Source organism: Eleutherodactylus coqui, chromosome 4, assembly GCF_035609145.1.
Source record: "Eleutherodactylus coqui strain aEleCoq1 chromosome 4, aEleCoq1.hap1, whole genome shotgun sequence".
Lineage (NCBI taxonomy): Eukaryota > Metazoa > Chordata > Amphibia > Anura > Eleutherodactylidae > Eleutherodactylus > Eleutherodactylus coqui.
Window position 1 is genome coordinate 167,826,283 of NC_089840.1, and position 12,088 is coordinate 167,838,370.

Sequence of the window (12,088 nt, forward strand, 5' to 3'; positions counted from 1 at the left end):
GCTTTAGGAGATTCTGCCTAACTGTGGGCAAAACATCCAACTGCCTGCAATACAGTTAGCTACGACTGCCATGGACTACATGTCGTAGGCCCCAGTGAGGCAGATCTGCTGCTGTACAGATAGTGCAGGGTTCCAATTGGGTGTGTTCACTTTGTCATGGCAGGTGGGCTCACTAAGCCTGAACAAAATATGTGCCAACAAGCTCAAGTATTAATCAATCTAGCAGGATTATTATGTAACATTATGCCAGTCTGTATATTCCTTGCTATGAGCGTTATAAAGCTGCTTACTTGCATACAGGACATCGCCACGTTCCTCGCTCGCAGTTCAGCTGAAGATAGGATTCTAGGTCGAAGCACTGGAAACAGAGCAGCAGGGTTAATTTACAATCTGGGACAAGCTCGGGTGTAAGGGCCAAACAAAAGGAAGTGTGAGTGGAAGCGGTGACTTGTCAGGTGTTCTTACCTGTACATGTTTGCAGTCATGTCCCCTCGCTGGTAGCTGGATCCGCCTGAACGTTATTGGGCATTTCAAAGAGACTTTGATGGCCGTCTGCTCTACTCCATCCTCCCCATTCAGAGCGGCATTTCCAGACGAGGCGGCCACACTGCTGAAATTTCTTTTTACTGAACAAGCAAACATAAGTCATGTATTAATAAAAAGTGCGTAGCAAACAGGTCCATAAATGTCCCGTTTAGTACAGTTCATCATCTGGATTTGTTTCTGTTGGGAACACAAATACTATGGCATTACATCATACTGTAGGAGTGATCAAACCACCACATATTCTTGTCCGTTTTAAAAAGTTTTTTTTATATTAAACAAACAAAAAGGCAATAAAAGTAAAACCAAACAAAACCCTTTTTTAACCATATTTCTATAATGAAAAAAACTAAATGGTATCGCTACATCCATAGAAGTCCGATCCATCAAAGTAACGCATTATGCCGCACGGTGAACGTAGTCAAAGAAAAAAATAACACTGTCACACTTTTTTTTTTTCACCCCCTCTCCGAGAAAAATTGAATTAGAAGCAAAGAAAAAGTTATAGGTATTCCAAAATGATACCAAAAGGAAAATATGAGAGTCCTGCAAAAAACAAGCCCTCGCACAACCAGTTTGACAAAAAAATAAAAGTTATGTCTGCCAGGAAATATTTTTTTTTCCAAAATATATATTTATATAAATAATAGTAGCACAGCAAACAAAACCTGTAAGTTTTGTATTGTTGTAATTGCACCGAATAAAGTTGTGTCATTTTAGCGACAGGGTATACACTGTAGAAACAAGACCTCCCAAAGATGGAGGAATTTTTTTTTTTGCCCATTTCATTCTACTTAGAATGTTTTAAAGGTTTTTCCAGTACATATTATGGTAAATTACACAGTAACATAGAAAAATACAACTTGTCCTGCAAAAAGAAGCCCTCAGACAGCGACATTGATGATTGATACATAAGAGTTATGATTTTTTAAAAGTGGGGAGAAAAACTGAAAGAAAAAAGGGTCAGAGTCCTTAAGGGGGTTTTTTTTTGACACTCGTGCACATCAAACTTTAGCTCATAGCAGGTGTAGATTTCACTTTCTAGCACATGGATAGCCCAAGATGCAATAAATTTATTAAGAGCCATGCACCTCTTAATACATTTGGCACATCTTAGTGTAATATATTTGGAGTTGGACAAGGATATAAAGAGTAAATATTCTCCAAAATGTTAATTACTTACTTTTGGTAATACAATGTTCAGCTGGGAGCAACCTCTTCTTCAACAAACCCTGCAGGACTGAACGTACTGAAGGCCGATGAACTAACTGCAGCACAAATAAGTGGGACTGTATGGAAGATAATAAAAAGTCAGTATATACCAGATTAGCAACAAGCTAACTTAAAAATAACACCCCTCTTTATTTTGGAGTTATCCCGCTGACCTATTAGAAAACATGAAAGTAATAAGATGATACCCATTTTGCTCTTCTCCCGTATCTACGGCTCCCTTTTCAACAGTGACCTCTCCCTTCTCCTGGTTAAACTTGATAGACATACTGACAAGAGAAAGTAAAGCCAAGGGGAAGGTTTCCATTAGACTAAATGTCTATAAATATTGAGGTCTGCCCATACCACCATGGGAAGATGATAATGTTCTCAAACTAAAATCTCTAGAAGCCTTTACTTGCAAAAAAAAATGGTTATTGTTTAACTATCAAGTTTATATGACCAAGATGTCCTTAAAAGGATTGTCAAAGAGTAGAAAAATGGCTGCTTTCTTCCAGAAACAGTGCCACACCTGTTCACAGCTTTAGTCTGGTATTGCAGCTGAGCTACATTGATGAATATGGCTTGGCTGCGATGCCACACAAAACCGGTGAGAGTTCTGGTCCTGCTTTTAGAAGAAACCTTTTTAGGTCCTCTATGAGACCTGTCCCATGTCCAGTATCCATTTCTTTCAGTGTTTACAACTAGGACATGCTTTGCACTCCTAATTTTAAGATATGCAGAAAAGCTTTTCCTATACATATCATAAAAGCAGTTAGATTTTTATATAGTTTGAAAACACATAACATTATAGTCAAGAAGTTGTATAAGGAAGCCACAGAATTAAATATCCCTCCACATTCACCAATGTGAAGATATGCCACCATGACAAAGTGTAGGAACACTTTGAATCTCGAGCGCAGAGGGGCACTAGCTTTCAGCCCGGACACCAACTACCGTTGTACTTTATTTCATTCCATAGAAGAGACGATCTGTTTCCTTGGTAACAAGCAGAAAACAACCTGAGGGCAGAGGAATCTACATCTGACATGTAATAAGTTAGTGTCCTTTAATCACTGCATGTGGCTGAGGATCATCTTCCCTCATTGCCATCCTCTATTGCTGTTCCACCTGTTGGAGTGTGCTTCAGAAGAGGCTGCTTTTCCTTGGGGATTAAGGCTGAATTGCAGAGGATCTTTCTCTTCTGGGATTTATATACTAGTGTCTGTGTGTATTTATGCGAGACACCACCCAGTGTCTCACGCGCGGTGGGTTTTATTGCTCTATTCCCGTTGAATTTTATTTCACTATAATGTGAGTGCGGCTAATTACATTTTTCTTCTATTCTTTGCTGCAGAGAAGAATGGCAGAATATCCCCAAATCCAGATGTGCAAACCTTGTGGCATCATACCCAAGTAGACTGGAATCGCTGCTAGGGGGGCTTCAACTAAGTACTGAGTACAGGGTGTGAATACTTATGTCAATACAAAATGTTATTTATAAATTAAAAACTAACAGAAACGTCTAACATATTGTTTCCACTTTGTCATTATGGGGTACTGCGTGCACTCTGATATTGCTTACAAGATTACACTTTATAGATCTGATGTTATACTTCTGATACATTACGCCCCTTTGTATAATCACATTTTGCCTTTTCCGAATGCCGTTGATTGTTTGCACCCGCCCACATATCAGTAAGGGCCATTTTACAAAACTCATTTTGAACCAACTAATGATCGCCGATTAGCAGTATCAGTGCTCGTTTAAAGAGCCTTCACACAGGCTGATGCAGACTGTAAGGAAGATGTAGGATTGTTAATACAATCGTTTAATCCCCATAAACGTTCATCACTGTTGGCAGCACACCCTTGTTTTAACCACTGAAGCTAAAGAACATATATGTACGCCCTTTCCTGGCGAGGTTTTCTATGAAGCAGGCCCGGAAGCGGAGTCTGCTCCATACACGGTGGGTGCTGGCTGTCTGACAGTTGACAGCCGCTTTCAAAAACTGTACTCAATGTCCACATCGATTGCAGCTGTAAACCCTTTAAAAGCTGTCAATTTTGACAGCAACTTTTAAAAGCCCCAATCAGAGTTTCAAGGGTCTAGAATATCCCCCCACGATGAGGTCATGAGGTTCCATTTAGTTGTCATGGCAGCCCAGGGTCTTCTGAAGGCCTCAGGGCTGCCATGTATTTCTGCCTGTGGGCCATGGGCCTGTGGTCTGCCTTAATAGAATGCTAGTATAAATACCATATAATGTAATATTGAAGTATTGCGGAATATTGTATAAGCAACCGCGAGTTCAAGTCCCACCATGGCGAGTGGAAAAAAAAAGTTAAATTAAGTGAAAAAAAAATTCTATTATTGTAAAAAAAATAAATGATATGCAACGCTTAAAAAAAAACACAAACAAACAAAAAAAAACCAAACACTATTCCCATATTCAAAACATTGGAAAAAAACAGCACGCTCCCTCTGTGAACCCTTTTCTTGCTGCAATCTACATAGAATGCAGCAGGGAAGGGGTTAACAGCGGGGGTTGCTGTCCCAATGCACCGGTGACAGCCGGCTCCCTCTGCCGGATAGCGCGGGATCTCTTCTGATCCTGGTGCGTTAAAGGGGTTGTCCCGCGCCGAAACGGGTTTTTTTTTTTTTAACCCCCCCCCCCCTGTTCGGCGCGAGACAACCCCGATGCAGGGGTTAAAAAAACAAACCGGGTAGTACTTACCCGAATCCTGGCGGTCCGGCGTCTTCATACTCACCTGCTGAAGATGGCCGCCGGGATCCTTTCTCTCTGTGGACCGCAGGGCTTCTGTGCGGTCCATTGCCGATTCCAGCCTCCTGATTGGCTGGAATCGGCACGTGACGGGGCGGAGCTACACGGAGGCGGCATTCTGCACGAGCGGCCCCATTGAAGACAGCAGAAGACCCGGACTGCGCAAGCGCGGCTAATTTGGCCATTAGAGGCCGAAAATTAGTCGGCACCATGGGAACGAGGACGCTAGCAACGGAGCAGGTAAGTATAAAACTTTTGATAACTTCTGTATGGCTCAATTAATGCACAATGTACATTACAAAGTGCATTAATATGGCCATACAGAAGTGTATAGACCCACTTGTTGCCGCGGGACAACCCCTTTAAGTACCCCCTCTGCCATGAAGTACATTTATGTCCTGTGGCAGGAAGGGATTAAACCGCTAAGATAAGTCATCAATATAAACAACTGGATAAGCCTGTTCATTATCTACTTTTTGGTTTTTCAAGTCTTTAGAATCACCTTAGCTGAAAGCAAATGCACCATATCATCTAGTACAAGGATGGAACAGATGATCAACATCAATCTTTGGGTCTGAAGATAGAATACTTACACAACAACAGGCAGTGACGGTAATTTGGATGGTATTACGGCCTGGCTGGCAAACGTGTTTGAGGTGTAAAGGTTTATGGGACGTCTTATTGTCACCCCGCTCAATGGTAAGAGGAGTGGCATTGACGCTGACTTGTACAGAAGCAGGCCAGTTGGTGTTCATCTGTCTGTCTTCATGATGGTAGCACTTAAACTGCAACTCCAAGTCAGACCTATTTAAGGCAAAAGTAAATATATGCATCATCAAATTTACATTCAACATCTAAACTAGATTTTAGAAAACATACTGGCGGATAAAGAATAAAAACGTGATGTTCAAATATTGCCCAAAATATGGTAGAGAAAATGCATTATGTAAAGGGTTGCTTCATGCTCGTAAGAAGCATTAGAGACAATTCATGAAGCTTTACCTCCACATGAGGGTCTGATGGACGGTCGGCCGCAAGTGGAACACATGGTTGCTGACAGCTAGGTTGTGCTCCAATCGGAAAGGTTCTAATACTACTCCATCCCGAACAGGAAATGTTAGACGAAGCTCGTCTGTGTGGCTGGCTGAGATCGAAGAAGGAGAGAAAGCATGAACTTTCCCTTTTGCATCTGCAGTGTGACAATGTAAAGAGTGTTAAGCAAGGCTTGGAGTACCAGAAGTCCTAAATCTCCTCAAAAGGTCAAGTCATTAAGTCAATACAAGTTCCAACAATCCCAAGAATAACAAAACACCTGTGACTCCTCTGTGGCCACTTGGAAGCCTTCCCCATCTATATAAAGAGCAATTAAAAAAGCAACTTATAGAATAACCTCCTATGCAACTTCTCTCTATATGTACAGAGATGCTGTTTCCAACCGGTTCTTCATAAATGAAGTAACAAAGCCATTGTAGGCCTAATAATTACACTAAAAGCAAGACCATAACTATTCTACATGCTTAAAGCATGACTGGTGCTGTGCAAATTACATGAAGAATTGGTCTAATAGTGAACATTCTCACTCACTTGGTGGTGGAGGTAAGGAGCTCATGTTTGGCTTAATGTCCGGAGGGAATGGAGGCTTGACATCTTGACTGGGGGACAGGTAGGGTGGGATAGTACTGCCAGGAGTCATAGGTGGTGTGGGGTTTCCGGGAACAGGTGAGTGAGGGTAATTACCAACAGGACCCGGCCTGGAAGGCTGCAAAAACATGATGAAAGGTCAGTTAACGTCACACAGCATTATTAAATAATTCATGAACATTTGTACCTGAAGCATCCAGCACACCCTCCCTGTAGTTAAAGAAATTTCAGAGACATTGTCACCATGTTTTTGCAGCCCTCTGAGAGCACCATAAGGTAATGTCTGTAACAGTGATATATCTGCTGCAGGGATCTGTGCAGGAGTTTTGGAGAAACTTGCATTTTATTAGTAGCAGCCAGACACAGAACTAGTCCTGCATATTCATGAGCAGAGGACTGGCCACACCCACCCCGCCTTCCAGCCAATATATGGCAGCTCTCTATGCACAGCAATAGGCAGACCACGGTCAATCATTGGCTGGAAGGCGGGGTGGGGGGCTGGAGCTAGCCTGCAGCTCATGTATATCAGGGACTACTTTCAGTAATTCTTTCTGCATGTGCTGCTATTTATAAATGTAAGTTTCTCAAAAGCTCCTGCACAGATCCCCAGCAGACATATCCCTGTAATCTATGTAACTGCCACCTCATGCTGCTATCAGTGAGGGGGGCAAAAACATGGTGACAGTCTCTATCTCCATCACCAACAGCATTTGCCATCCAGCTTCACCTGCTTCTGAACTGAAAATGTGACTATGATTCTGGTGCCAGATATAATCACCGCAAAGATGCAGGAAAACCATTTCTTTAGCAACTCTACAGAAGAGAACAATTCAAGGACTTATTAATTGGTGTTGTTATCCCTCTTTAATGATTCAATTAATTAAACAAGTCAAACTGATAATACAGGAGCTTTTACATTGCAGCGTTCCTAAATACAGGCCAAGCAGCCGGCACTGCAACTCCTCATAGAGATTGAACTGCCAAGCCCAGCTGTCGGCCGCAATCAGTACTATCACCGCCTGATATGTAATAGCACCCCAAGGCCGCCTTCACATGGGCGAGTGCGATAACGGGGTGTGAATGACAGCCCGATATCGATCTCACCAATGTGATTTCCCTGCGGATGTGAGGCGTTTTTATATCAAAACCGCCTGATATTACTTTTGGGAAGTAGCAATGCTCCGCCAGACCTACTGAAAACAATTGGAGATGTGATGCGAAGGCACGCACAAAGATGGGACATGCCATGATTTTCAAAAGATTGGGGTTCATATTCGTGCATTTCACAACGCACGAATCTCACACGATTTTCATGCCCGTGTGAAGCTGGCATAAGGCTAGTTTCACACGGCTGAGCACTTGGCCCGATGTTACGCTTGTGCGATGTACCGGAAAATGTGAAGCATTTGTGTGTCAAAAACACCTCCCATCACTTCGATGAGGCTGTGATCCTCCGACATGGCTTTTCAGCTGCAGCCAAGGATCAGCAACTGTTTCCCATTGTTTTCAATGGGGAACCTTGCATTGCGTACGTCCTGGCCACCATTGAAAACAATAGTCAATGCATTCGGAGTTAACTCCCAAAGACAGGACATGCCTCAATTTTTTCTCGCACCGCATCGTGGGGAAATAAAAATAAAAAAAAATAATAATAATAGCTCATATACATGACCCTATTCAAAAGAATGGGGTTCATATTTGTGAGATTTGTGCGTCTTGCAACGCACAAACCTCACGCGATTTTCACAGTCGCGTTACTACTTTTATCCCTATAATGTCCACATATTCTACAAATATTGTATCCAGTTTAACCATTTGAAACCACAATAAATTAGTTTACAAAGAAATTAAGAAATAAAAAAGACTAAAAATATATATTTTTAGAATTGTTATCACTATTATATTTCATCTGAGTACTAGTTAAAAATAAGCAGTTACTATAATCTCATTAACACATTCATATATAATACAGCAAATACAAACTGGATGAGAGACAAAAGAATTATAGTACTAAAGGGGTTGTCCAGTTGTAAACTAGTAATGGTCTATCCTTAGGTCAAGTCATCAATAAGTAGATTGGCAGAGGTCTGTCATCAAGGATCCCCATCGATCAGCTGTTCGCCGGGCCTGAGAACTCATGCAGAGAGCTGATTTTGGCAAGAAGCAGACAGCTTGATTATATTACAGTGGCCAGGCTTGGTATTGCAGGCCAAGTTCCTAATGGAAGTAAATGGGAACTTGGCCTGCAAAACCAAGCCTGGCCAGTGCAGTAAGAACAGAGCTGTCCGCTTCCTACTGAAATCAGCTCAGTGCACAAGTGTTCTGGCCTCAGCAAACATCTGTTTGAAATGGGGGGCGGCTGGGCAACTCAATGGATGACTAAGGATAGGGCATAAATAGTTTACAACTGGACAACCACTTTGCTGTTGATATAACATGTTGGGTTACTGTCAGTATCTGGTTTTATGAGTTTGTGACATCTAAAGGAAGGAAAGCTGGTAGCTCATTTATACTGTGTGGAGATGCGAGTGGCAGGCCAAAGCAATGGTAGCTACATTTCTAAACAAAAAGAAAAGGATGATTACAGTAAGTACAGTATATTCATTTTATTTAACCCAGAATTAACATCAGTATCTAAAAAAAGTGTGAGTAAATGTTTTGACATGTTTCATTGAAGGGTAGAAGGGGCCAACTGTTACTAGTGTCCTTTGTGTAATGATCACCAGAGAACTATGGCGATTGGGGGAGCTTGTGGCAGCTCTAGCCTTCCATACATCAGATTAGTGAAAACAAAAATATATATGGTGCATGCTACAAATGGGGGCAAGGGGGAGTTTCGGAAAGTTTAACAACCCCAATAGATGAGTGCCACAGCTCGCATGTTTTAACCTGATGGTGAAATATTTACGCTGCCTGAGCAAATGTGTTATAGATCAGAATTGTTATACGTGGGTGCTGTATACTCATCCTTGTGTATGTTGTGACAATTCAGTCACAGTTGGCAGTCACACTGACAAACTACAAATGTAATTAAACATTCAGAATGCATAATACTACACTGGCCTTCATCACAATTTCTCTTGTGCAGATTTAGTAACATAACTCATTGACGCTACCCTCCCAATCTGATCAAATTTGATGATTTGGTATGAATTTACACTCACCCCGTTCATACTGCCTTGGCTATAGCTAGTGTAGCCGCTCCCAGAAAAGTTGTTATTTTGTCCATTAAACTGCTCTGGCTATTAAAAAAAATAATAATGAATTAAAAAATGTTAAAAAATAAAAAGCGACTGAAAATATGAGGAAAAAAAAAGCAGCTTGAGAAAGGTCAATGATATAATAAATGATCTGCTGAAAAGCAGCAACAGACGCTCAAAGAGGTTCTCCAGCGAAAGCCTATTGGGCTCTATACTTTTCTAGAGATGGTTATAATAATACCAGCAGTCCAAAAGGAGCAGCAACCTAAGCAAACAACATTACTAATAGTACTCGCTCTAGTATGTTAGTTATTAGAGTTGAGCGAACGGACTCTTCCGAGCTTGATGCTCGTTCGAGTATTAGCATAAGCATGGAGCATCACGTCGTGTTTGACCCCGCCCCAGTTTTGGCCCCTCCCCACTGTGACATGTAGAGAGACAGAGAGAGGAAAAAAAAGCTCGGCAACCGGTGGGTCCCATACAAAAATGCTCAAGTCTTACAGCTCTCGAATTTTACGAAAAAAAACTTGACTCGCATAACGAGGACCCGAGCATTTGGGTACTCGCCCATCTCTATTAGTTATGCTTCACCGTTGTGGCCAATAATGTGCTTTATGTTCTTGTCTGTTACCATCTGACTATTACATGCAGACTTGACAATGGCCGAGAACAGACGTGAACTTCACACATCCTCACAGATGAATGACATAGCATTAGGGCCATATGATAAAGTGTCAGGTATGATACCGCACGCCAACACGTTACCTGAATTGGCATAAAACATGACGTGTTAAATCGTGGAGATTCTCAAATTCGGAAGCATTTGTGCAGGAATGAATGTGGCTGTTTGTTAATCAGTAAAGTTAAGGTGATTAAAAGTAAAGTCTGACAAAACAACCCCTCATGGAAGCAGTCCGGCGTCTCCAACTCCTGGCAATCAGGGTGTTTGGTGAAGCAGCATCTGGCTAGATTTTTCTCCAGCAGAGTAAATGGCTGCAATTCAATAATTGGGGATCCGTGTAATTCAGCATAAGCCCAAGCTGGGGCAAGATGGGGATGTGTCAGAGTATAAACCCCGATGGCCATTTTCTAGTGTTAGCAGGTCTGCATAACTGAATTTCTTGAACATATTGCAAGCAACATCATTGTGCAAAAAAAAAAAATTAAATAAACAGATTTAAAAAAGCAAAAAACATACGATCACAGCAAGAAAGGCGGCACCAATGTTGGCGAACAAACAAGAAACTAGAAGAGCTCCATACCAAATCTGAGATGATATCTGAAGAAACTGCACAAAACTATTCACCTTGTAATACTGCCCCATGCTGACAGTGGGCGGAGGGTATTGTCCAGCATTCTGTTGTCCGGTCATTCTTTGACCCGGGTAGTTTGGAGAGGTCATAGGTCTGGCAGGATTGGGGCTTGGGTATTGCCCAGGCTGATTAGGAAACTGACTGCTTGGTCCATATTGCTGGCTACCATAATTGGGCTATAAGGAGGAGAAACAAAAATAAATAAATAAATAAATAAAAATCAACAATTCCTCTGGAGACATGACACAAATTTGGAAAATTATATTTAACCCCTTAGCGACGGCCCCATAGTGTTTTTATGTCCTGCCATCGCAGGACGAGTATGGAGGGAGATAGCGCTGCCAACTCCCTCAATACCGCGTGGGTGTCAGCTGTTTATTACAGCTGACACCTGCGGGCAACAGCCCCGACACGCTGCGCGGCCGACTGGGGCTGTTAGCCTTTTAAATGCCGCTGTCAATTCTGACAGCGGCATTAAAATCCCCAAACACGTCCGCCCCCCGGTGAGATCGGGGGAGCCATGCGGGTGTCATGGCAGCCGGGGGCCTTTTGAAAGGCCCCAGGGCTGTATTGGCAGCATGCGTATCAAGCCATCCCCGTGGGGTGGCCTAATAGACTGCCTGTCAGAATGCAGTATGATGTAATGCTGTAGCATTACATCATACTGCATAAGCGATCTAAGTATTGCAAGTTGTGGTCCCCCCTGGAAAGTGTAAAAATAAAGGCAATAAAGTTTTAGTAATTATTAAAAAAAACCCTTTTGCCATATTTACAATAATAAAAATCTAAATTATAAAGCAAAAATCTATATTTAGTATCGCTGCGTCCGTAAAAGTCTGATCTATCAAAGTAACACATTATTTACCCCGCACTGTGAACGTTGTCCGAAAAAATAAAAACCGCCAGAAATGCACTTTTTTGGTCATCCAGTCTTCAATAAAAAAATGTTAAAAAAAAAAGTGATCAAAAAGTCGTATATAATTAAAAATGGTACCAACGTAAACGACAGGACGTACCGCACAAAATGAGCCCGCATATAACTACGTCGGTGGAAAAATAAAAAGCTATTGTGCGCAGAAGATGACAGCAGAAAATAATAAAAAATACAAGTAGTACAGCAAAAAAAAAAAAAAACTATATAAGTTTGGTATAGTAGTAATCATACTGACCCATAGAATAAGGTTGTCATATCATGTCATTTTTGTTGCAGTTTGTGCACCGTAGAAACAGGATGCACCGAAAAATAGCGAAATATCATTTTTTTCCATTTCTCTCCACTTAAGAATTTTTTAAAGTTTCTCAGTATATTATATGGTATATTAAATAGCACCATTGAAAAATTCAACTTGTCCCGCAAAAAACAAGCCCTCATACAGCTAGATCAATGAATACATTTTTA

General features: G+C 41.6%; 1 protein-coding gene across 10 annotated transcripts in view; it reads right to left on the reverse strand.

Annotated features, from left to right (window-relative positions):
- ZMIZ1 (zinc finger MIZ-type containing 1) overlaps nucleotides 1–12,088 on the reverse strand; it is a 407,596-nt gene that overhangs the window by 15,724 nt on the left and 379,784 nt on the right. For 9 of the 10 annotated variants that reach the window (XM_066600362.1, XM_066600356.1, XM_066600357.1 and 6 more), the window contains 8 exons: nucleotides 10,683–10,865; nucleotides 9,341–9,418; nucleotides 6,120–6,294; nucleotides 5,538–5,724; nucleotides 5,129–5,339; nucleotides 1,727–1,832; nucleotides 466–626; nucleotides 291–358 (listed from right to left, as the gene is read on the reverse strand). In XM_066600362.1, coding sequence (XP_066456459.1) covers nucleotides 291–358; nucleotides 466–626; nucleotides 1,727–1,832; nucleotides 5,129–5,339; nucleotides 5,538–5,724; nucleotides 6,120–6,294; nucleotides 9,341–9,418; nucleotides 10,683–10,865 — 1,169 coding nt within the window. The remainder of the gene's footprint in view (nucleotides 1–290; nucleotides 359–465; nucleotides 627–1,726; nucleotides 1,833–5,128; nucleotides 5,340–5,537; nucleotides 5,725–6,119; nucleotides 6,295–9,340; nucleotides 9,419–10,682; nucleotides 10,866–12,088) is intronic. The other variant, XM_066600360.1, reaches the window with a different exon arrangement.